The sequence below is a fragment of the Harpia harpyja genome, chromosome Z, assembly GCF_026419915.1.
Source record: "Harpia harpyja isolate bHarHar1 chromosome Z, bHarHar1 primary haplotype, whole genome shotgun sequence".
Classification (NCBI taxonomy): Eukaryota; Metazoa; Chordata; class Aves; order Accipitriformes; family Accipitridae; genus Harpia; species Harpia harpyja.
This window is the reverse complement of record NC_068969.1, coordinates 16,619,819-16,645,915: the sequence shown is the minus strand read 5'-3', so window position 1 is coordinate 16,645,915 and position 26,097 is coordinate 16,619,819. Positions and strand designations below refer to the sequence as shown.

The window sequence follows — 26,097 nt, the reverse complement described above, 5'->3', positions numbered from 1 at the left end:
GGGTATATCTGCTCTAAACAAGTTCCTGAGGGACACACACTGCAATCACAGTCTCTGCCTTTAGAAAGTAAAAATCAATGCATCCATGGCAATAAGTTGGTTTTTTTACCTACAGAGCCCCACAGAATGGGTCTCCATTGCACATTTCAGGTAGTGAAGTTTCAAGCATATCAGAGGTAAGATAAATTTAAATTATGAGTATAGAGATTCATTTTTAAAATGGCTACAGTAGTTTCTCTAGCTTGCAAGGAAGGTTTCCTGCAGGCTTTTCTGAATCCCAGCACCCAAGCAGAAGCCTCCGTGCCTTCAGGAGGTGCAGGGCAAGGGCACATGCCAAAGGCTTGTTATCCAATGTCACCACCAAAGTCAGGCTGTCTCACCTGCCTTACTTGGATCCAGAGGAGCTGCTCCCCTGTGAACCACGTCTTAAGCTTCTCCCATCATCCAAAAAATTTTGCATTTATTTTTGTAGGAGGTCCAACTTTTATAGCAACCAACCATCTTTTCCACAGATCTAAATATTACAGCATCAGCATGGCAATATCCCAGTTGTGACTGCTCCAGAAAGCAGCACGTATCCTGCTCAGGTGACAGATACCAGCGCAGCTCCACACTGGGCACACACATGCAGTCTCTCATTCTCTCTCTTGCGTGCATCCAGAGCAGTGACTGTAAATGTCCTACCACAATAACATGAAAAAACCCATAAAAATCAACTTTTATCCATTGCCAATGAGAGATTTGCTGCAAAGTCATGATGGTGGTCATGGCAATCTATGGTGATGCCACCTAGCAGAAATTACTCAGAGAGAATTGGTACCCAACCCAGCATGATTTCCACCTGGATTTTGCAGGTGCGGACACTGAGGCGTTAGCTGAGCCTGTTTGTTTAAGCCAACTCCTCCAGCATAGGCTGCTTTTGTAAAACGGTTCTTTGCATTTATTTTTTCCTGAAATCCTCCTTCAGCCAAGAGATGCGTTACTTCTATCGGCCTTTTCAGAAGAGCGTTACCTTGGAGCACGGAAATCGCCTGTCACCTCCGCACACTGTGCAGCAACAATAGTCACAATTTATACCCCAACACTGATGTTATAGGTAGTGGTGTAACACTGCAGAACATTGTTACTTGCTCAACCTAGCAACAGACAAAACCAACATGAAGGTCACACTGAAAATAATAAAAATAAAAAAAACCCAGAATGCTATAGCTATTAGAAAACACTGTCTTTATTAATGAATGACATAACACTGGGGAGGTAAAATCTTGCATGGGCAAATCAATTAGTTTGCCTTAACAGAAAATAAACAGAGGACATTTTCAGTACAGAACAATGCATAAAGGTTAACATAATCATTTATTCCTCCTAGCCTACCATGAATTCAGCATTTAACTTCTAAAAGTTTGCCACAAGTAAAAAAAAAAAGAAATAAATTAGATGACAGGATGGTGTTTCATCTTGTGGAGGGAAAATTCTTCCAAAACGCAAAACATATCAGAGCAAATTTTAAAAGAAAATAAAAAAGGTCTAGAAATGTGGTAGAAGGACCCTGTGAAAAAACAGCTCTAGGATAACGAATGCCATCAAATCTGTAAGGTTCACTTCTCTTTATGGTCTTTATGCATACACACACATAAAATTACTACAAACATTCTACATTAATGGCATTTTAGAATTTCATAGGGGATAAAAAAAAAGTCTTCACTGCTGTATCTAGTGTGCAGATTCAGTTCAACTCTCACATCAGTCAGAGTGGATTGGAGAATCTTTAAGTTTCTCTGTTACAGATTGAAGAATAAAATACAAATCCTATGTTAGCTCTTTTGGGAAGTCTTGTTTCAACCAAAAAAATCCTCCTCATGAGTGATGGACCAACGCACATACATCTCTAGGCAATGATCGGGCTGACAGCAGTGAAAATGGGGCAAGAGAGGAGTGCAAGGAAGAAAATCAGCCAGTGAAAGGCACAAGCATGGATGGTTCCTTGGCAGGAAAAATAATGCATAATACAGGGGAATAGTTTTCTGCCACAAACTAACTAAACTGAACCGGGACTATGTGCTGTACACGTTAAACTGGCCCTTGCTGAAGGCTGTCTTCTGCTTGTAGGTCAATATTCCCAGTCTGCAAATTCAGTGTATGTTCTCTGATATCCTCTGATGCACCCTCCCCATTGTGCATCCCTCCATGTTATGGAAGTGAATAAAATTTAAATTTAGGATAGAAAACACAGCAAATGCTAATCAAAAATTTACATATGCTAACAACAGGGAGCACCAAACTAGAGGAGTATTAGGAAACCATGAGAGCCAACAGATTTTACGGTACTTGCTCTGATTGTGCCAGCTGCTCTACAGACAAAACTGAGAATGCGGATGCTTTTCCAGAGGTGATACGGCAGAAACTCAGGCTCAGCAGCACCACCTGAACGACTCTTACAAACTACCACATGCCAGAAAAGTGCAGAAAACACCTTCTGTGACTGAAGCAAAGAGCAAGAGATTTTCTTGGTCACTGTAATGCTACAAAGTTGTAAAAAGCTAAGCTTTGCAGCCAAAATACTCTTATATACTATACTAAGCAGCAATGCCCATGCTGTAGCCAGTGGTTGCTATTTCTGGCAGAAAAGCTGATTCTCTGATGACACTACTGCTACACCAAAAGGGACTGTCTTTTCTGATAAGGAGCCGTTTCCCTGAGCCTTTGATTGCACTATTACAAGACGAGGCAAGTGATGTTACCCCTTCCCCAAGCCAGGGACATCTCTTATAATTAGGAAAAGCTTATGGCACTTAAACCCCTTGATAGGCAAGTGAAATCAGTGAAGTACTATTAATCCTCACAGCAATTAATTCAGCATGGAGCAAGCCCTGGACAGACACACATCCACCTCTGACAGACTCAGAATGGCTATGTGCTTCCACACCGGCATAAAATATGCAGATCTACCTCTGATTTTAAAAAGTCCAGTGTGGAAATACTGGATGTGCTGGGGTGCTGAGCACAAAACCCACGTAATGAAGGGTTTGGATTTAATAATTTAATCTTGTGGTGTTTTTTGTCATAAAACCACACCTTCTCTTTGGGAAAAAAATCTCATTTTTATAGAACGTGGTCCCAATAAAAGAATGCATTCTTCCTTAGATTTACTCCTGAATAAAAAACACTTGGCATCTTTGTTGGTTGAGACAAAAATAAATCACAACCTGCCAGATGTGAGCTATAATAATGGTGGTGGTGATGATTTCGAGTTTGTTTCCCCCCCACCCCCCAAGTATAGTTATGAAACAGAGACTGAAAGGACTGAAAGAGAATTTCAGCATCTTTAATTAAGAAAACAGAATGAACTAGAAATCTGGAAAAATAACTTGTGACTAATATGCAGATTTTATCAGCTTGTGGATCGGAAGCCACAGTTTGCTGGAAGTTGTCTCCTTTTTGCTAATTTTCCTCAGATGAAAAAGGCACTTGTGTTCTCTCTCTGAGTGCTTTGCCTCCATGCCTTTTGCAGCATATGCTCAAGTTTGCAGTTACTATTGATAGAATGGGAAAGAATTACAATTCTTAAGACTTTATAAAAATTCTTTTTAAGCCTAAATGCTGTAGAATTTAAATCGTAATTCAGATATTCACACTCAAACATCAGTCCTGGAAGCTTCCCTTGCAAAATTCCTACCATAGATGGAATTTAATTTAAATAAAGGCTGCAATGGTGCACGCGTTTAGACTGTGGCCTCACCGGAGCCTGCGTACATGCATGAAAGCTGGCGATGACAACAGAACAGTAGAAGTGTTCAGACTATTTTAGGCCAAATGTCCAGTGGGACACTTGAAAACTGCTAATTTGGAAGAGGATAGACACATGACTTTAGAGCAAGAAGAGAAGTCTGCTCTGTGATCATTAGCTGAAACCCTGGGAGTATCTGCGCAATTAGCAGAGGGAGCTGGCTCAGCAAGAGGGCTGGGAGAGCAAAGCCCCACAAGTGAGGGATGCCCACGCTCTAAGTACACCTTCCTATCAAGCATTTCTTGAACCCACCAGCCCCTGTGCTAAGGTATGGGAAGCCGAAGTCAATCATAATCTGCAAAAGGGACAAAACCCTGTATCACACACAATATTACTCCTGCAGGACTGGGGCTCATAATGACTCTCTACCAGTTTTCTGCAGGGGTCAAATCCTTGGTTCCCTTCCCCCCCAAAAAGAAAAAAAAGAAAAAAAAAAGAAAAAAAAAAGCATCTGCTAAAGCACCAAGGCACTAATGCTGACGGGCTCCGGATTGCATGTCAGAGGCTCTATGAGAGCAGCAGTAGATTTGGTGCCCCTGCAGCAAGGGCAACCACTGCCAGAGCACTACCCCTTCCCCAGGTGTTGGTGCCACACTGGCAGTTTGGGGGAGAAAGTGCACGAGACAGTGCATATCATAGAATCATAGAATGGTTTGGGTTGGAAGGGACCCTAAAGATCACCTAGTTCCAACCCCCCTGCCACGGGCAGGGACACCTTCCACTATACCGAGTTGCTCAAAGCCCCATCCAACCTGGTCTTGAACACTGCCAGGGATGGGGCATCCACAGCTTCTCTGGGCAACTTGTTCCAGTGCCTCACCACCCTCACAGTGAAGAATTTCTTCCTTATACCTAATCTAAGCCTACCCTCTTTCAGTTTAAAGCCATTACTCCTTGTCCTACCACTACATGCCCTTGTAAAAAGTCCCTCTCCAGCTTTCTTGCAGGCCCCCTTCAGGTACTGGAAGGCTGCTATAAGGTCTTCCCAGAGCCTTCCCTTCTCCAGGCTGAACAACCCCAACTCTCTCAGCCTGTCCTCACAGGAGAGGTGCTCCAGCCCTCTGACCATCTTCATGGCCCTCCTCTGGACTTGCTCCAACAGTTCCATGTCCTTCTTATCTTGGGGACCCCAGAGCTGAACGCAGCACTCCAGGTGGAGTCTCATGAGAGCAGAGCAGAGGGGCAGAATCCCCTCCCTCGACCTGCTGGCCATGCTTCTTTTGACGCAGCCTGGGATACGGTTGGCTTTCTGGGGTGCAAACACGCATTGCTGGGTCATGTTGAGCTTCTCATCAACCAACCCCCAAGTCCTTCTCCTCCGGGCTGCTCTCAATCCACTCATCGCCCAGCCTGTATTTGTGCTTGGGATTGCCCCCAGCCATGAGCAGGACCTTGCACTTGGCCTCATAGAATCATTCGCACAGGCCCATATCTCAAGCCTGTCAAGGTCCCCCTGGATGGTATCCCATCCCTTCCCTCCAGCCCAGCAGACAGAGCAGCTCTGTTCCTGCCCTTACTCACCTCTGACTCTGCAGCCAGGCCACAGGAGATGAGATGTACAACGGGGAGAGTGGAGATGGGGCATTACACTGCCCACCTCTGCGCTTCCTTCCTTCTGCTCCGATTTGAGAATTTTGCAAGGCATTTCAGACACAAAATGCTAACTATGCCAAACTTAGATCACATCAGTGTAGCACAGTATGTAACTCTGAATAGGAGAACTGATTTCCATCTTATTAGGCATGCAACAAACTAAAGGCGCCACAAATAGGAAGTACATGCACCTACCTATAGGAATGCCTTTGTTACACTCGAGGACTGTAACTATGAATTAGACCTGAAAACAAAATTTCCATTTCCTAGGCTTTTTTCTAAAGCACCATCACATGGATGCAGACGCAGATATACAAGCTCACACAAGCTCTTAGATGAAGTGACTAACGCTATCATAATATGTATGACCGGGTAGGAAACATGATACTGTCACTCAGTTAACAACACCATAAATGAGAATGTAACAGAGAAAATGTATCCCTAAGGAGTGTGAAAATACGTTAACTCCTTGATGCTCTTCAGAAACCATTATCAGCTACAGAAGGCACTCCATGATATCCAAATCCTGAGTGTCAAAGATTAAAGGCATGATACACAGCCATAATCAATTTTAATTACATTGCTTCATCCACAATCACCCTGTAAACAGGTCTGGAGCTAATTGGATCAATAAGTGAATTCCCATCAAGTGCAACGAGCTGCACATTCAGCAGGATAAGTTATCCCTGCCTATGGCTACAAAAAAAAAAAAGAGTTTGTTCTCAGCATTACCAGGACAAGATCACTTTTAAATTGGCTCAAGCTGCAGATCACAGCTTGGCCAGCCCACTGCTTCCCAAAGGCTCGCTGCAAAGGGCAAGGCTTTCAGAGTGGCTGCAGATAGCTTACGTACCCACCGCGGTGGTCTTCATTATATTCGGTATTTGAAGCATAAAACATTCAACAACAGGATATTTTAACTCCTAAAACCAGTCAATTACGTTTGCTGAATTAGACTGTGTGACTGAGTTGGTAAGCACAACGAAGGAAGAGGAGTGAAACAAAAGCCCTGTTTAAAATAGGTCGCTCCTTTAGAAAATTTTGTAATTACACACTGCAAATGCATTTGCATGTCCAATGAGTAATGCATGTTTCTTGCGATGAGAAAGCCTGGAAAAGCTTAATCAAAGCCTAGCTTATCAGCAAAGGCTAATTGGCTTCCATAGTGCATCATCCAGCAGAATCTAGCATTAGTGCAAGCTTCGCCAACCATTAGTTGGCAGAAAATCCCAATTTATTTTGATAACAGAGGTCATACCTCCAGGGGTTTCCATGACCACATAATCAGGTGGTGCATCAGTGGCCCATCCCATGCCCTCCAGTCAGCATCACCCAGTTAATCAACTCGACAGCCAGGAAAGATGGGAACTGACCATGATACAAAGAGTAATTTGGGAAGGAAGAAAGGTACAAGGGTGATACATAATGAGTTGAAATCTTTTTCTTTTAAGAAAGAGTGCAAACCAGAAACTAATTAATAAACTGCCATGAGTAATGCAACCAAAAAGTGCAAAATAATGATGGACTGAAGTTTTCCCTACAGCGAGCTGTCATCTCAGTTTGCGAACTGTAAGGCTGATTTCCCCAATGTTATGCAAAGTAATGGCCTTTTTTTCCTTCTATTTAGACTTCATATTTTAGCTGCTGAGTCTTCTTTACACTGAGGTGGGTTTGCAGGTAAGGAATAAACCTAACCCTTCTCTTCCTGGGCATGATCTGCCTGTGCAAAAATGTAATATTCTGGGGAAGCACATCTTAGTAGTTCCAGACTTGGATTTCCACCAGGACAACACATGACAACAAATGACAAAACCTAAAGAAAGTCAGACCTTATGGGGGGCGGGGGTTAAACACATTTTATATAAAGATTAATTTATTCATTTAACACTTCATCTGAAATCATCTTACATCTGCGTCACAGCCTGAAATTGTTATAGGCAACCTAGTAGAAAGTATCACGAGATAGCATTGGCTTGGTGCGAGTCAAAAGCAAGGAGCTAGAACCAGAATTTATTGCCATACTAAACCTAGTATGCAGGAAATACTTTTGTCATTTCAGTTCAGTGACTAAATTCAAGGGTGAAGAATCAAACCCTGCCAGGACCACCTGTAAGCGTCTCGTGGCTATTTGCCACCAGGCCACAGCAAAATATCTTCTTGGAGTCTCATATAGCTATCAAAGAAGCATGTATTGTATGGTGCAAAGGTAAAGGAGATAGCTCTGTAAGCATTATAGATTCATCAGTACAGCACTCCATTGCTGAGAAGCTGAGCTAATTCGCACTGCCCATTGACAGCATCACATTAGGATCCAACCTATGCCCTCCCCATGGCACTGCTCGGTGTTGAGTAGGTCCACCAGCTCACCCAGAGCCGGCCAAGGCACATCTGGATGACACATGGTGCATGCCCTGCTAGCGTTTGTCATTCAAATCACCCAGCTACAAAACTCCAACCACAATGGTTAAACACAAGCAAAACAATCTAATTTTGTGCTTCAGAAGACCAACTAAAAGTCCCCTCACTGTCTGCAAATCCAAGTGCCAGACCTGGGCGATTAGGACCGCATGTTTCCTAGGTGATAAGCCTTTCATTTTTCTGGAAGACATTTGAAATAGAGCATAGGAAGATTAATCCTCCCCAGAGAAGAGAGAGTTCACTGGCTAATTTCTCTTGCATTTAGATGTAATAATTAGGCGTATTGATTCTTCTGCTTTGTTCCTTACCATTATAATGAAATAATTAAGACAACTTCCAAGGAAATATTTGAAAGCTCATTTCACATTGTCTCTTCAAACATGGGCCACCTAACACTTAGGTGCACACTCAAAGGGAAAAGCAAAGGCAGACTCTCGCCTTATTTATCTCTGTAATTCATCAGGCACCAACTTCAGGCAGCAAAGTGCTGCCTCAGGCTCCACTCCATTTGCTGCCTATCATGACTATGAGGAGCAACACAAATGAGATCCATCTGGTGTGACCAGGACACACATTGCTCTGCTAAGCTCTCACAGCAGCTTGTTATCAAGGGGGACTGGAGAGAGGCTGAACCCCTCCAAGAGTTATGAAGAAAAAAAAGCAATATTTGTAATTCCCCTTGCAGAGCCTCAAGGTAGCATTCTTGCAAAATATATGCAAATGTTATTTCTAGCTCAAATTTTTAAGTTTAAGATTCTCGGAAGATAATGCTGAAGTGTCTACACTGAAGAGCACTCACGATCTCCATTCTCTCAGACAGCAGCACAACCAGATTTTTCAAATACAAGTATGAAATTATCCATGAAGGGCTCAATCTTTGCACTGCATCCACAGAAGGAAAAGGTACCCCTGAGACAAGTGGTTTTGGGGCTCCCTGATGGTCCACAAGGAGGTACAGCTTGGCTGAATGGATCAGGGCCTAAACTGTGCACTGTGCACATCTGCATGGATACTTGGGGAGAGCCAAAACTGGAACAATTATTAGAAGGATGAATGAAGATATTAAACATGTAAAAAGTTCTGAGAAAAGCAACTTAAATTGAAAAGGATTTTCTCATGTCTAATTCAACATTACTAATTCAACAGTTGGTAAGAGTTCTCTGATCTCTCCAGCATGTCTCAGATTTAAATAATTTTCAGCAATTTGGTATTAAATAGCCTTTAAAATATTAATCTTGTAAAAACACGGGGAAATGCATATGCATTTTAATACATGCTTGCTTCAAAAATACAACTAAGCCCAGCTGATACAAAATCATAGTCTCCCAGCTGCTGAGGGGCAAAGGGGATGACTGAAAAGAAAGAGCTCACTCCCCCAGAAGCATGCAGACATGCTGTCCAGGAATATGAGACCAGATGTGTTAGATGTGGATGAGCATTTAGGTCCAAAGTGAGCACCAAACTTTCCAGAAGTGAGGCATTTACTGCAGACTGTGATCACTGGAATATCTTGACCCAGGAAGTGAAGTCGCAGCCTTCTCCACCTTTTCCCTTTGTGCAAAGCTCACTCAGACCCTCATGACTGACGTAGCTCTGGCACAGTATTAGCTATTAACATTTAATAGGCGTCTCCTGTATCTAGTGGTCATTCTGACAGCAGGGGACCGATGTTTATGATTGAACACTCCAAACAGAAATCTTAGATGTGGCTACCTCTCAGGAGGACGAAACATCTAAAGAATGTTTTTTTCTGATATTTATATTCCCTTAGAAATGGTGTTTTCTGTATGACTCACATCCATGTTTTTCACTTGTGATATTTTTAAACTCTGAGATCCAGCACTGATTGGAGTGCAAAAAGTGTGACTTTTCTCCCGTCCTACCCCGAAGGGCCTTTCAGCCAGCTACAGGTGACAGTAGGAACTGGGAATGGGTCACCTCCAGGTTTACTATGGGGACAGAAAGCCTAAAAGAAATAGCTTTGGGGTTTATGAATGTCAGTCATATGTGAATGCTAAAACCTGGCAGGTTTAATGGAAAAGAAGTACATAGACCCATTTCCTATGAGAACATCACGTATATTTGAAAACAAACAGAAAAACCCACCCAGAATAAGGGCACCTTTCTCTCCCCTCCACCCAAGAGTATCTTTTCAGTCTAGATCAGAGCTAAATTTTAAAAATGCAGTTAATGAAATAAACAATTCAAGGAGATATTCTCATGACAAGTGATCCAATGCAGATTGTTTACATGAATTTCCTCCTGCTGCACATCCCTTCTCAAATTCAGCATGCTCATTATGAGGGCATCATGGAGAAACCCATGCCTGCCATAGCTGTATGGTAGGGGCTGCACCCAGAGTGTTCAGGCCTCAAAAAGCCAAAAGCTGCAGAAAAGAAATACAACGAATAACAATAAAAGAGTTTCAATGCCTTGAAACTGCTCCCTGGAGTCCAGCTTCTCTTTCAGCTTGGACAAAGCTGAAGGGTTCCTTGCTGGAGCAAGCCTCACCATGAAATCTTGTTGGCTGGGCTAAAATGTCTTTAACATCAGGCGAATGTAAATGCTGCCTTTCTTTAAATACAGTTTAGTTCCTTTATAGCATCATTCAAGAGACATAAATGCCAGCCTCAAGCTCAGACAGACACAGCTAGCTGTTCAAAGGAAAATCATGGGCAAGACTTTGCTCTGGGCGGAAGGATTTTGCTAATGGTTTTGCAAAACATTTTTTTCTGCAGGAGCCAGGAAGAGAAGGAAAGTTGAGGCAAAAGAACCACACAAGCAGTCAGAACAACAATACAACCTAGAAACTTGAGAAAAGGTAAGAGAAGGGTTTCTGCCCAGCTGGAGGGAAGGAGGCTGCGGACACAGTGGCCCTCACTGGACGCAGGAGCGAACCAGGCTCCTCCGTACTGCCAGCGTGAATAAACACGAGTGCATCACCAAAACATCTGAAGCAACTTCTTCTTTTAAAAGAAATAACCTGCAAAGGTGTGAAAATTTGGCTAACGATTCAGATCAAAAGGGGTAACATTATCACAGAAATCCATTCAGTCTATACAAAAATTTCTCCATCTTTCCAAGGGAGATGGAGGGAATACACTGTTTTCTTTGCAATAACCCAGAACTGTACAAGATACAGAGTTTAAATATATTTCCATTCAGATAAGTTATCTCTTCCCCTCCCCACCAGCAGCTTTTAAAAGATGCATCTTGAACTTACAGCACTGGAGGGTTTTCTCTTCTCGGATTTTTAATTCACTGGCATCATAAAGACCTTTAGCAATTTACAGTGTGAAGAGCACTTTCTCTTCGGATTGCCCTGCTTTGAGCCAGTTTGTACATCACGGTTACTTCATTACTTACATTGCATTACACAGGGGCAAACGAAGCAGCCGCGCTCCTCTCTGCGGCAGATGTGCCCCAGGGCCAGCACGAGCCAGATGTTTCCCAGGGCCCCACAGCAGGCGCAGAGGCTGGGCTGCCCGGCTGCTTTACCCCAACTGCCCCTCCGCAGCGTTGAGCCAGACAACACGCTTTGTACCCTCACGCTAGCTTGGAAGAGGGTTAAGTCAGAGAAATGCTGCAGAGGAGGCAGCCACGTCGTCAGGCTACACTAATCAAGGTGCTGCAATTAGCAAAATGAAAAAAAAAAAAAAATCCCGAAACAAAAAAAAAAACTTGTGGGAGACATCCAAATTCTGTTGAACTATGGAAGGAACACCAGAGGGACCAGAATATATTTCTTCCTGCCTCTTGCTGTGATGGTCTTAGCTATTTGTCCTCCTGCAAGTCAGCAGGACACAAGCCAGACTGCTCAAACTCTGAAGCCATGCTCCCCCCACGTGTGGTTTTGGTGACAGTTTCATGAGGGGTTTAGAGTCACAAATTTCAGGTTTAGCAACCATGACCAACCAACACGCAAAGCTTTCGCCCTGTTACTCAGTTACTGCCTAACAAAATGGCATCTTGGCCAGAAAATCCCATGGGTTTTCCTCACACGTGTTCAAAGCAGAGCACTCCCACAGCTCATTGCCTAATTCCCGACCGCTGCTTCTGCGAGACGTCCCTTTTCCCTGAGCCCTTCCCAACCGTACAAGCTACATGTTGGCTTTAAATGTCACAAACACTACAGGTGGTAAAGAACAGAATAGACTGCAGGAAGCTCGTTTTCCTCTTTGAAGGCACCTGCGCCTTCTTGGTAACGCGGTAAGCTGATGAAACGCCAGGAGGCCAGTCTATAGGGAATACATGAGCGCTATACGTGGCACATTGAATCCGATTTTGCTGCATACCACCATATGGAACAGAATCTCAGCGGCATCAAACGTTTACCTAAACTCCATTAATGTCTTCTCCAAGCCAATATTTATAGCATACACACCAGTAGCTGCTGTCAGAGTGTGTATAAATGTTAAACTGAACTGTTAAAGAAACATAATGACAGATGTAGAGATGCTGAAGAGTGCAATCTATTCTAATTTATGATAATTTATTTCCATCATCTGGAGCCCTATTCAGAAGAGAAAGCTGAATGCATCCCAAAGCGCATCACGGGGTGGAGTGTAAAAATCCCCAGAAAAAAAATATCTCTTTTAAACCAAGCAAGAGTACTCTTGTCCTAACACCCAGGACATGCTTAGCAATCTCTCTGTGCATAAGTAATACAGATGTGGGGTACTCGAGCCCTGCCTCCCAGCAGCCCAGTGACACACAGGTTTTATTGCAAGTTGGGAATAGCTGGGAACTGTTTGTCCCATGAGAGATGTTTGATCATTGCTGAGTCACTACTTTTGGGGGACTAAGCTGAGCAAAAAAACATTTATTAGCTCTGTCAGAGCCTCATCCCATGAGAGATGTTTGATCATTGCTGAGTCACTACTTTTGGGGGGCTAAGCTGCACAAAAAACATTTATTAGCTCTGTCAGAGCCTCTTCAGCTGCATTAACAACCAATGCTGCACCCATGGGTGGCCAGTGCTAATGAGCACATAAATAAAAAGATGGAAAACTATTTTTAAAAACAAGTGAACTATGCCACGGTGAGCTATATGGCAGAAAGAGCTTTTCTATTCAACTCCTCAGCAAGACAAGCTGTGCTGGATTGGTTCTGCCATGAGACCCGAGCCCTGTCTCAGTCTCCTGTTGCTGTTGTTCTGCTGCAAAACCATGATGAAGGGGATGGAAAAAAGGGAAAAAAAAAAAAAAAAAAAGGCAGTGACAGCACTTGGTCCTCGCAGTGGGGAGTGCTGCCAGGCCATGGAAGACCGCAGGCAAGGAGCTCGCTTTCACGGCATCGTCCCTCCCTGGGAAGCACCGTAACGGGGGCTTTCTGCCGCATGGCACACCCAGCGTCCCCTGCATATGTCGGCCCACCGCGAAGCCAGCTCCTGCTGCCTGCCAGGGCCTCGCAATCTGGACAGGCACAGATTTTGTGCTGGAACGGGCGCCCTCTCCGCAGAGCCGCCTGCCACGAGCGACAGGCTGCAACGGCAGCAGCGGGAGCGCGCACGGCCCGCGGAGCCAACGCAGCAAAATGAGGAGGCTTATGATTCTCTCCTAAGTGGACCGTGCTGCCTCTGTGCAGCTCTGAAAAACTCCACGTTTGACCGAAAAACGGGCTAGGCACACAATACAAGCAGAGACTACAACACCAACGTGCACACGCTGTCTTAAAAGTCAGATGAAAATCTTCCACCAAAACCATTTTCTGCATTTTGGACTCACCCATCTTTTTCCAAAAAAGTTGTCATCTCTCAAAAGATGTTGGCTCTTCTTTGCAAGTCCCAGTGCTAAGGGCTTGCAGTATCTACCCTGGGACCACTACTGCTGTGCCTCCAAGGAGTTTGGGTTGGCCCCTGGTGCTGCCCCTGCTCTGTACATCTGGCTCCACTGCTGGACTGCACTGCCCCGATGCGCAGGAGTGTCACGCTCGGCATGATCCATCACCGACTCCTCCAGGAGGAGCGAGCCTGGGGCATCGCAGCAGGGTGCGGAGAGGAGAAGGAGAATACGACCCCACCACTGTTTCTTTACAGAAATATTTTGTGCTGAAATAGCGTAGTTTCTGGCACAAATATTTCTTCATTCATGATCTCACCAGAATTCCAGTTGCCAATGGAAACTTAGATTAAAAATTATTTTTCCCCCAAGGAAATGAAATTCCTGTTCCCAGATCAGTTCTACCAATGACTCTTTTTGATGCAGCAATGACAGATGCTTCCCTGAGATCTAGGTACAGCCCAAATCACAAAGGACAAATACTCCAGAGGCTCCTCAGTCACCTGCCGCAGGCTGTAACACATGAGGAAACTCACTCTAATACCTTTTCTTGCCAGCAAAATACCACATGCTCCCAGCTCGCTTCCTTCCTCCCATCACCATCGAAGCCCAGCCACCAACAGCGCAGGGGAAACGACGTGTAACCACATCTTTATTTGAAGACTTTTCCACACATTTAGAAATTGGCTGCGGTGGGGCTGCTTGGCTATGTGCCGCTCGGTACCCACATCTTACATGGCTGCATAGAGAGCCAGCAGCCTGCCAAATGCTCTCAAACTGGGCACTTGACTGGGACTAATCAATAGATGTGCCTGGTCAACACCGTACAGAGTTGCTTCTGCTCTCTGACTGAGGGATCAAACTTTATTAATTATCCCACTTGAAACTGATTCTGTTTTGCAATAAAATCTCAGCTCCTGGCCTCGACCCTCTCCATGACTAATTCCATCAAGGAAACTCTTCTTGCAGCACCGTTCACAGAAGTAGATTAAGAACGGGGAGAGAATATGTTCAGAAAGAAGGTCTATTGAGCCATACTCCTGAATAATCTTCCTGCCCACATGCCTTTGGCCACCAGCTGGAAAAGTCCATTTGCGATGCACTCGGTACTTGGCGCATGCAGCTTTTGCACTTTTATCCATACTCAAATGCATCCTTGCATCTGCGTGCAAGATTAGAACAAAACGCTTCTATGACACAACGGCAGATACCATGTGCATCAGCTCACTGAGATCAAAGGCACACAGCAGCAGAGAATTTAATTAAAATGTTAAAATTAAACAGGAAGGCATCCATTGTTTAATTTTTTGGCAGGCGTGTTCTTTCAAACCGGGACCTAATTCCACTCCAGCACGCTGACTGCCCTTGGAGATGGCAATCAGGAGAGCTCTGCCGGATTTATCAGCTGCTGGATTTGGCGGTGGGGGAATCCCACACTTGCTTTGGTTTTCAAGCACAGTCTCTAAAAAAGCACTTGGAGAAACTGCTCAACTCCAAAGGATAATTATTGCAATATACGTATTCTGCAGTACTAAGCCAATTTCCAGTATCAAACCTAATCCCATTGGGCTGAGCACGACATACACCCACGGGCACCATTCCCCCTTACAGTCCCAACAGGGAGCTGTGACCTTGCCATGTTCAACTGCTCCCAGCCACCACTCTCTCCGTAGGAAGGTTTTTTTAAATAGGGTGAAAAAAACTGATGCAGAGCAGTTGGTTTTTGTGTGCAACATAGCCTTTGTGTGAGGAGTAGCAGGGGTAAGCAACTATGTGGTTTTAAACTGACACAGATGGGGGACATGTCTTGTTTTGTTTTGCTTCGAGCATACCTCCAGCACGCAGCCAGGGAGAAGATTATTCTGAAAACAGTTCAAGCAAGGCTCCAGTTTGCTTGTTAAATAACTGTAAGATATTTCCTGGCATCCTGGGGTATTTTGACTTGGATGCTGAAGGCAGCCATAGGCCATAATATGGCCCACATCAGGGAGGCTGAACCAAGAAGCCAATTGTCTCCTTGGTTTTTGGGAACCTGGCAAGGAAGTTTTTTGCTGCTTCTGTAGTATTATTTGGGGTGCCACAGAGGCTTTTCACATAATATTAGGAAGATCGGCAAATGCAGTGTCAAACACTGGGCCCCAATACAAGCACCTGACATGCAAGTGCCAAAGGATACAAGCTGAGGCTTATCACTTCAAGCCAAAGATACCCTGGATTTGCATCACCTGAGAAACAACACAGGAGGGCAGAGCATTAACATCAGGAAAAGTGAAGACTGAGGACAGACACAATAAACTTCTTTTTGAAATTGAAAGAGCTACTGAAGAGCTGTTACTATAAATTATTTCCTGATGTATCAATGATCTTGCTGATGTTAGGCAGCATTTCTTTCTGAGATCTTCTGGGCAGAATTTCACCCTCAATACTTCAGGTTCTTGAGCACTTCTAGTGAATATTCAGTCAGGCTCTTTGCAGCAGGCTCTGATATTTCTCACGGAATGAAGATCAGGTTGACAGGTCGGGAGTTTTGCAAGACAGTCAAATCAGATTTATTTCTGACAATGGGTCTGGGACGGTACACCTCTCATCTGAAAATGTGTAACACTTTATTGAAATCTTCCTGCTCCACAGTTTTTCTCCTGCTTCCTTAACACAGAGAAACAGGGGACTACCTCCCCCCTGCACATCTCAGTGCCGAGGATGCTTTTTGGGGTCTTCTCAGCAAAGAGACATCCCCGATCCCCCAGCAAAAGCCCCATGTAGGGTGTCATGATCTCTGACCACTCTGAAAATGCCCTCGCTAACTTCTGCCTTGCGATGGCACCGCCAAACTGGGGCCAGGACATCTGCACCAGCACGTATCTGGGAACAGGAGCCCACAGAGCTCCCCCCAACTTTTATCCCAAGCTCCAGGCTGCAGCACTTTCTGCTTGCCACAGCATCAGCTCAGCAGCTCCCGCAGGCTCTGCCTCTAACACAGCCTTCTCCCCAGATGCTAAGGCATTTTGGAAAAGGCACAGACAGAACAGCTTGTTCAGAGAAACACATTTATCTATCCATTAGAACATCTCAAAGAAAGGAAAGGTAGGACAATAAAGGGCAATGAGGCACATTACTTCAGCCTTTCCTGGCCGTTTTTCCTGGATCGTGCACGTACCCCACTGCTTTAAGGGCCAAAGTTGGCATTAAGCTTGTGAGACCTTTCTGCTTTCCTCTCCATGCTGAGGATCATAACATTGCTTCATGCCACAGATGGCTGCTCATCTGGAAACCCCCTCTCTTGAGGGGCCGTGTCAGTCTAATCCTCTGCTGATCTTTCTCCCCTAGCAGCATTAGGAAAATACTCAACCACGGCAGTAACCGAGCTGTCCGATGCCTGGGACATGCCAAGTCCGCTGCCAAGACTCCCTGCCTCGACTTCGTTCCCTCTCACTCTAACCAATCTCTGAGCCTGACCGACAGGAGTTCTCACCTCACCATGCATTTCAGCTTAGGTTTGAGCAGTTTGCAAATGCATGCAAATACTACGTGCAAAAATCTTCTGGACTGTCCGCTCATGGATGTACCTGCATCCATAGGCTGCTAATGAGGCAACACCTAGTATTTTTTGTTTGTGTAAAAGGTTCTTAGAGAATACTTCCTTACTTGACTGAATGCCATTACCAAACCCTTTCAATGCCATTATCTGTATCTATCATTATAACCACTGAAACCCCCATCATTTTATGTGATTTAAGCATTTCCTTAAGAATGGGGAGCAATATTAGCTTTTCTAACCTAGTGAAGTATTCCGAGTGGGAAAACACTGCTTCCAAAGACAAACCCGGGAAGTCTCTACAATGGCCAGAAAATAAAACTGTGCAAATTAAACAAAGCAAAAAGCTTATCATTTGTCTATATTCAGTATTCTTTTGCTTTTGCCAAAAAGCAAGCAAGCTGTCACCTTAGCAACTATGTCACACTTTGCAGTACATACACCACTGTGAACAAACACCTTAAAAGCAGCACCTCCACACTATGTTCCTTTCCATAATGTTTTTTATGGCACTCTGCAGATCCCCCCTGAGCGTAACGGCCATTAAGACCCCTTTGGCCAGTTGCTGGACTGGACAGCCAGACAGACAGCCAAGTGCTGTTTTCCACACTGCACCCCAGGACCATAATACTACTTAACCATTTTTATTTGGTGCCAAAGGAGAAAGTGTGGCGTGAGCACTTTGCCTTCCATCACCAGCCCTGTGCAGAGCCCAGCGTTACCCGCTTTCTGCCTCTCCCCTTCTCCTGTGTCAGGAGGAGGTCGTCTCTCCCGGAGAAAAGGGGAGACTTCAGCCAGCGACCGGGAGGTCTCCTGCCCCTTGGGATCACATCTAGTGCCACGAATCCAGGTTAACTCAGGGACCACAGGATCCGAATGATGAAAGGGTTTTATCACAAGCACCTCCAAGCCTCTCCTCCCCTGACCACAACATTTGAATCCAGAGATGTTAACATGCAGGGCTTTTACCCAGGGCTCCAATTATGCTGATGCTGATTTACAGGAGTGATGGCTGAAACATCTCCCTCAAAAATTGGCAAGGAGACTGTAACCGTGTATGTCTAATGGCAGAACCCTCTATCTCCATGCATCTTCTTTCTAGTTTGAAAGTCAGATCATTTTTGTTCTTCATTTCATAGAAACCTGGTTTGCATATATAATCAAATTTAGCATTAATGAGTGTCTCCTCATCTTCTATTCCTAATGCTTCCAACAGCCACATTTGGATAACGCCAGCAGATTCTGCCATCAAGAAGGTGGCTTGCCATGAGGAAATTTTACCAGTTTCACCCAGGGGCTGCCCATGGAAGCAGTACCTAACTCCAAAAATTCCCGCCTCTTGGAGCATTGTATCTCAACTATATTTGCTAATCCTACATAACTCATTTATACCAGGTCCCACTCTGGGCTGCTTGAGAATCATCAGGATTTAAATGAATTGTTAGGTGACCTTTTAAAATCAACTCTTCCACGATCACAATGTGAGCCTAAGTGGAAAACGGTAGTCACTTTTCAGATGAAAGATATAATTTATTTGCAATGAGGTCAGGCATTGCTGACCTTTCCTCCTTCCCTCCTTGCCTGTACCAGCATTTGTACCATTTTAACAGCAACTTTTCGATGGGAGAAGATTAGCACAGTTCTCAGTTTCCAACAAGATACGCACACAGATAAACATGCATGTGAACAGCGCACAGAACAGCCAGCTCTCTGCAGTCTGCGTAAAACTATGGGATCACAAGACAGATTTTCTGCCCTTTTACTTGTGTTCTGGGTTTTTAGTCTTTAGGGCTTCCATCCTTCTTCTGCTACCCTGTTCTAAAAGCATATGGTTCATCAAAGCCAAAGGTCTCAGAATCACAAGACTCCCAGAAGTTGAGACTTCAAGGCCACAAGGTAAAATACCATGTAGGCACTGTTATTGCTTCTGCTGCCTTTATCCCAGTCCCACTGACAGAGTAACATATGGCTTTCACATCTGTCTTCAGTGCGACTACAAAAACTTTTCAGATCTTTCCTGTCGCTCACAACAGAACCTGGCGTCTAATGGCAAAATCTACCTCCCAGTTCTTCCTAATAAAATAATTTGTTCAACAGAGCTCCCTGCCTGCAGATTACTGATACCCTGGTACGTGTCCAGAAGCTGTAGGTCCAATGACAAAGACCGATAAAGCCTGTTCGCAGGGCTCAGGTCTCTTGGATGCTCACATCCCGCTGTTTCACCGGCAATTTTTGTCTGTATGGAGCTGCAGTGTATTTTGCATGCATTATGCTAAGCTGCCTATAAGAAATCATCCAATTAATGACAGCTTACAGAGAAGCGTTAGTTACATGGTAATTACCTTTCTAATATTAAAATACCATAGAAATGGATTTACATTTTTTGATTAAGTAGCACATGTTTTATTGGCCTGATGCTACACATACAAGACCTTTGAGGCAGTAACTGGGACCAGGTTTTCAAGAATCACTAGGCACCTACATCCCGAGGGAGACATCAAAAAAATTGACAATACATTTTTCATATGTGTTTGTGTATCTTACACATCAAGATGGATGGACCCAGCACTAAATGCAGCATCTGATCCTGGCATTGCATAAGCAACATCAGCAGGCAGAAATAAATATTCTTTTTATTAAGTCTTTTCTTTCAATATGAGGGCAGAGAAGATCAACTTCTCAACTCTTCCAGCTCTGCATCCAAGAGGAGTACTAAGCTTCACCAAGGTTACCCTGCTCCATCACCTAAAGTCTCTGCCCATGCCAGAGTAGACAGCAGCCTTCTGGTTAAGCAAAACCCAAACATACACAAGCAAGCATGACAAAGAGTCTCAAGCAGCTATAAAATATCTGAGGCCCATAATACACTATACAGAGCAAACCACTAATCACCCATGCCTCATGCAAGCATTACCTTCTTAATTTTTTTTTTCATTTATTTTCAGCATCTCAAGATATCTAGGCTTTTCTAGGACATACTTGAAAGCATGCATCTACTTATGTCCATTCATATGCATGCAAATATAATCCAACAAAAGCGCTCCATGGCCAGATGAGCAATCAGCATTAGGACAAAAGACAAGACTTATTATCAGTCTTTCAAGATTCAGATTCCCTTTGCCTTCCAAATACACATCTGTTTGCAAGGCAAGGGGTGCTAACCCTTTCAGAATCTATACAATCAAAGCAAGCTTGACTCTTGCCAGGCTGGCAACAGCCTGGCCTTTTTCCTGGCCCACCAGTCAAAGGATCACACCATGAAGGCAAGGAAGCAAAGCAAGGTTAGCTTGGTCCATGTACACACAGATTTTTCAAACCGCCTTGCAATTCTGCCTTGTCCAATTTCCACCAGAGATGAATGGGGATTTGTTGTCCAAATGCCCTGCACTGCTTTGGAAATATTTGGCACATCTCATGAAGATGCTTGTGAGCAGTGATGATCTGCAGTCATGCAAGGCCTGGAATGTATTTTTTCAGCACAAAGGCAAGAATTAAAACAACTCCTCAGACACATGTACCCACATCATTGAACATCCGAATATACGCTGCCAAGTTGTCCTATCAAGAAAAGCCCCAGTGTCCACAAGATTTGTCCTGCACCATCTGCCCTGATACAAGCAGCACTGGCTTAGACAGAGCTACTCGCACAGTCTTTGTGCCCAAAATACCCCCTCTGCTGTGCCCATATCAGCTTAGACAGGGCCGCAAGCCGGTGGAGCAGGGAGCTTGTTGCACAGTATTTTAAAACAACCACCTGCAGGTTAGCAGCCAGGCAATCACAGCACCTCCCAACCTGCAAAACAGTGGAGTTTCTGCATCTCTGCTATTTATCAAGGATTACAGGGAAAGGGGTTACGGACAGCACTGCAGCTCCTGTTATTTTAGATGGAAACCAGGTAAGTGTCAGGTTGCTTTGGGTCTGCAGGAGGAAAGTTGTTTGTGACAAATCACAGCAAAGAAGCAGCAGAAGTTAGTTAAAAACCTCAGCCTAGTGATACAAAGTTTCCATTTTTACAAAAATATTTTTGCAGGTAACCACCTGCATGAGGTAGTTCATATCCACATCACACTGCCATGTGCAGAGCCCCGCTTTCCACTTCATTTGTTTTGTGGGGCTCCAGAGAGGCAACAACTGCAAAACAAATAGACCCCAGCTGACAAACTTGCTTGTCTTGCTCACTTTTTGCGGACCCCAATAAAAGCAGTCTAAACATACCCAGAGATTCACGGGACTGAAATTAATCCAGGGAGACGAATGAACATATTTCTTCTCTTTCATCTTTCCTTATTCATTATTGTCAGGTGCGCGTATAGGAGAGTCATTTCTCAAGTGAAGTTGTAAAAGCGTTTGTGACATTGCAACTGGTTGTAGTGCCACAGTAGATTATCATGAGAAATAAGCTTCAGAAAGACACCCTCTTCTCATGCAAAGATCTGTGGAGTAACAGCCAGGGGAATAAAGAGGAGCAAGAACAAACACAGCTTTTAAACAGCTTTTCCCTGCCCCCAGCACATGCCGTGAAGCAAGAGTTGACTCAAAGCTGCAAACGTCCAGGCCCTATCTTGTACAGCTGTGTGCAGTTTTTCCAAGCCCCAATTTGTGACCCACATACTCCAAGTACACAATCTATTACCAAGTAGAGTTATAAAAATGCAACTCTTGCTTAATTGATACAAGTTACTTTTTTTTTTTCTTCTTTTTCTTAACCTTTCCTGGGCCTGAGCCAATGTTGTCTCTTAATGGCTTCTAAATGCAGTTTCTTGGCTGAAAATAAGATTACAAAGTACACGGGAAATACAAATGAAAACATGTTACAGTGCTGTGAATATTCAGAAGAATCAGTCTTGTCTCAGCATCTTCTCTCTGGGTGTTAGGTGACAGTGAAAGTAGAAGATTGAAGGTAAGATAAAGTCCCCGCTCCTTGAGACATAGGTCCACGTCTGAGCCAGACTGCAGGTAAGGTGGAATTTGCACACCTATAGATTGCTTCTGCAACAGTTAGTTTCACATCCAGGAAACCTACAGCCACCTCAGCTCTCTCCAGACTTGCAAATGTTTCCGCTTGTTAACACACAAATTTCAGCAGCACTGTTGTACAAGAGGTTTGTTAATAAAGACGTGCTGACCCCTGAGCCACCATGGGCCTACCCAAATTCCCCAAAAGATGAGAGTGCCAACTCAAGGCTGGACTGCCTGGACCAGCTGAGGACATTTTCGGTCTACACCATCTCCACCCTACCAGCCTTTCTGAGGAACCCCTGTACCTCTGCCATCTGTGCTGCAACACCACAAAGCCTCCCCCCAAGCACAAGAGCCACCCAACGCCCAGAATCGCTGCGTCACCAGCTGGGCTATGAACTTTATTTTTTTGCAGATGCAATCTAGGACTCGAGTGGGAGGTGTTAAGAGGTGCCATGAGTAGCATATGGGCTACAGTACACAAACAACGGGGCAGAAACGCCAGTTCTCCCCTTCTTAGACTGCAGAAAGGGCTTTCCCCACCTCTGTGTCCTACCTGCTTGCTTTTCACACTAGAAAGCCCAAACCTGGCTTTCTGGGAAATATGCATTAAAAAAAGCGTAAGTTTTCTAAAAGCAGAAGTTAACACCTCCCTTTTAGATGACAAATAAGCCAAAAGAAGACAACATTAAAATTACTTGCACTTGCTTTCCCAAATCCTGAAACTCTGTAAAACTGGGTGTTATGATTCAGCTGCCACGTCACTCACATGACACCGGTCACACCCTCTGACAGGTGATTACTCTAAAGCTCCAAAAAACTCATCAGCATTAACAAGAGCAGGTTTAATAAATTCCACTGTCACCAGCACTTTTTGCATAAAAAAACCTCCACTCACACATCATTTAACACCTGAAATGAAACAGCTGTAAATCCAGCAATTAGCGGTATAATTTGACTGTTCTGATCAAGCATACGGAGGGCTGCGAGGCTGCCGGGGAACGTGGAAGCGGCTGCAGAATCAACTGGAGCATTTGGTTGGTTTTTTTGAAGTTTAAAATGATAATTAGGCTGATAAAAGGAGTCTGAGGGAGACGGACACTTACTTGAGACTGGAGATGGCAGAGCAAGGTGGATAGCAGTTGGTAGGCATAGTGAGAGGATAAGGAAGATGGGAGCAACAAAACGAAAAGAATAGAGCTGGAATTTAGGTAATCCAAAAAGCCTTTCAAGTATATTTAAAAAAAAAAAAAAAAGTGTTCCACACTCTGAGGTATCATACACTAAAATGTGCTTAATTCTACTTACACATACATGTCAAAAGGGGAAAAAGTAATTTCTCAGACCATCTTAAATGTTAACGCACTCTGCACCCTTCTGCTACATTCCCTTATTGCCAAGGACTGATACACCTCAGCCACGTCAGAAGACCTCTGTTTACATACAGCCACATATGCATTTATATATATACACCCAGGCAATGTGCAGACAGAGCGGCCAGAAGAGTTCTACATGTGGCTTTCAACCATGACAAAGGCAGCTTTTATATTCGGCTGTTGGAAGAAGTTACAGACCGAGGAAACTGCCAAGAGAAAAGAGTTCCCACTTGCTGTCCCGAGGACACCAATGCACCGAGGGGGGAATGGCTTCCCCGAGGGCACAGCCCGTGCCCCCCCAGCTCAGAGCCCTTCCCGGAGGAGCTCACTTCCCAGCCACCACCACCAGACACAACTACACTGGGCAGATTGTCAAAAGACCACGCTCCCAGCAGTTATTTGCCATAGAAATAGCTTTTCTCCCCATTCTTCTGCTCTGCGCCGAGCGCTGCAAAGTGGTTGAAGCACCCCCAGACCGGTGTCTGGGGCTCAACCCCTGAACGTCCTGACTTCTCCTCGAGGCCGGAGCAGCAGCGCCGGGTGGGTTTGCAGAAGCTCTGGGTGAGGAACACGAGGGACCTTGGCCATTCTCGGTGCGCAGGTCACCCCGCCGCGGGGCCACCTCGTCCCAAGCCCATGGCACCACCACAGCCCCATCACCCAGCTCTGCAAGACCTGATGCTTCGAGGTGCCCAGTGGAGAAGAGCTGCTGACCACGGGCAGGGACGGGGTCCGGGGCGAGCAGGTGCCCCCAGCACGCCAAAACAGCCCCTCGCAAACACCCCGCGGCCGGGCTGTGCGCGGCGGGTGCGAACATGTGGATAAACGCACCCGCACGGGGACGTGCCCCCCAAAATACGCGGCTTACATAATTCCCCAGCCAGTCGGCGTTAGGGGAATGTGATTAATCCTCCATGACATGTTCTGAACTTTCCGTTCAGAGAGGCTCTCTCCTCCCGCAGACCTACTGGCGATGAATGTCATTTGACCTGCAGACTTCACTACGAATGAGCATCAGAGCAACAAACAGTGACATTGCTCCACAAACCAATTATCTGCCTCCTTCCCCGCTCGGCCCAGAGACAAGTTTGCTAAATGCATAATGAGGATTTTTTGGTTTTTTCCCCGTTTTTTTAGGAAAAAAAAAATAAATCGTTTACATCCAAGACGTGGGGGGGGGGGACCCACAAACCCAGCCCCCAGCCGGCCCCGCCGGCCACATCGCTGTAAGATGAGAGTCCCCAGCCCCTCTCCCCCCCCCGTGTCCCCCGTCCGCAGCCCCCTCCGCCGTCCCAGCTCCGGCTCCCACCTGTTCCGCGGGGCGCAGCGCCGTGCGCGCACTTTAGGGACAGCCCCCCCCAACCCTCCCAGCCCCGCGGCCCAAACGCTGCCCGACCCCCCCCCGGGACTCACCCACTCGAGCACCCTGAGGAAGGCCAGCGGCTCCTTCACCACGCGGAAAGTGCCCGCGGAGGCGAGCTGCGGGCAGAGAGAAGGAGTCAGACACCGGCGCTCACGCCCCGCGCTTTCCCCAACCCGCCTCGCCCGGTGCCGCGTACCTGGTCCACCGCCTCCATGTCGCCGCAGCCCCGCGGAGCCGAGCGGAGCCGAGCGGAGCGGAGCCGCCCGCCAGCCGGGGATGCGCGGCGCTGCCCCCGCGCACGCCGGGCGGAGCAGCCGGGCGGGGCTCCGCGCTCCCCACCCCGCGGAGCCCGGGCAGCGCTCCGGCCTCCCCCCCGCCTCAGCTCCGCCACTTTTTAAATTAGTATTAAATTTTTATTTTTTTTTTTTTAAGGGAAAGGAAGACGTCGGGGAAGGGGGGGGGGGAAGAAAAGAAGAAAACAAACTGCCTCCCCCACCGCCCGCAAAGAAACTATTAATATTTCTATGGAGGCAGCTGGGACAGGGGACGGCACCACATTGCACCGTGTCCTTCTTCCCCCTCTCGCCCTCCTGGGGCGAACTTGCCCGCCGCCCCCGGCCCCCCGCGGCAGCAGGGCTGCAGCTCTGCTAGCCGGCTCTCGAAGCGCTCGCTCCCTCCTGCTTTTGTAGCATTTCCTTGACAGCAGAACAGCATTTTCTGTCTTGCTGTTGTTCTGGCCTCCTTTCCCAACATAGCCTTAATAATTATAACACATCCTGGGTGGCAGAGCCCGGGGGGAGCAGCGGTTCCTTGTGTCCATCCACGCTTGGGCTGCCCTTGCTTGCTGACAGCATTTCCCATTCCTCGTGGTATTAAAACACCACCATGAGGATTTTGTGATGGAGCCAGGTCCTGCCCCAGCAAAGGCTCAGGGAAGCGCTGAGGGTACAAACTCATCACCCTATTTAACAGCACATATCCAGCAACTGGATTTAGGCCCTGATTCTGCAAACATTTGCATACTCACTTAACTGCCACCTTGACAACCACTTGTGCCACCAGAAGGACATCAGTGCTCAAACAGGATTTGGGCCCTAAGTAGGTCAGAGACTGCGATATCTGCCTAAAAAATACCTGAAGCTTTTATGCCCTGTCAGGAATCAGCCATCTGCAAAAGTTTAATGAGTCAATTACTTTTGCTTAGACTAAAGCTCTATTTAAAAAAAAAAATCCAAATGTATTCTTGGAGTAAACAAGATGCATGTGGGGGGAATGAGTTTCTGAA

At 45.6% G+C, this 26,097-nt stretch overlaps 1 protein-coding gene across 1 annotated transcript in view; it reads right to left on the bottom strand.

Moving 5' to 3' along the window:
* The window catches only part of SYNPR (synaptoporin), a 111,600-nt gene extending 86,456 nt beyond the window's left edge, over positions 1-25,144 (bottom strand). Inside the window, exons 1-2 of the mRNA XM_052778358.1 lie at positions 25,009-25,144; positions 24,863-24,928 (exon numbers count right to left, since the gene is read on the bottom strand). Coding sequence (XP_052634318.1) covers positions 24,863-24,928; positions 25,009-25,026 — 84 coding nt within the window. The 5' untranslated portion in view covers positions 25,027-25,144. The remainder of the gene's footprint in view (positions 1-24,862; positions 24,929-25,008) is intronic.
* Between the last annotated feature and the right edge of the window lie 953 nt (positions 25,145-26,097).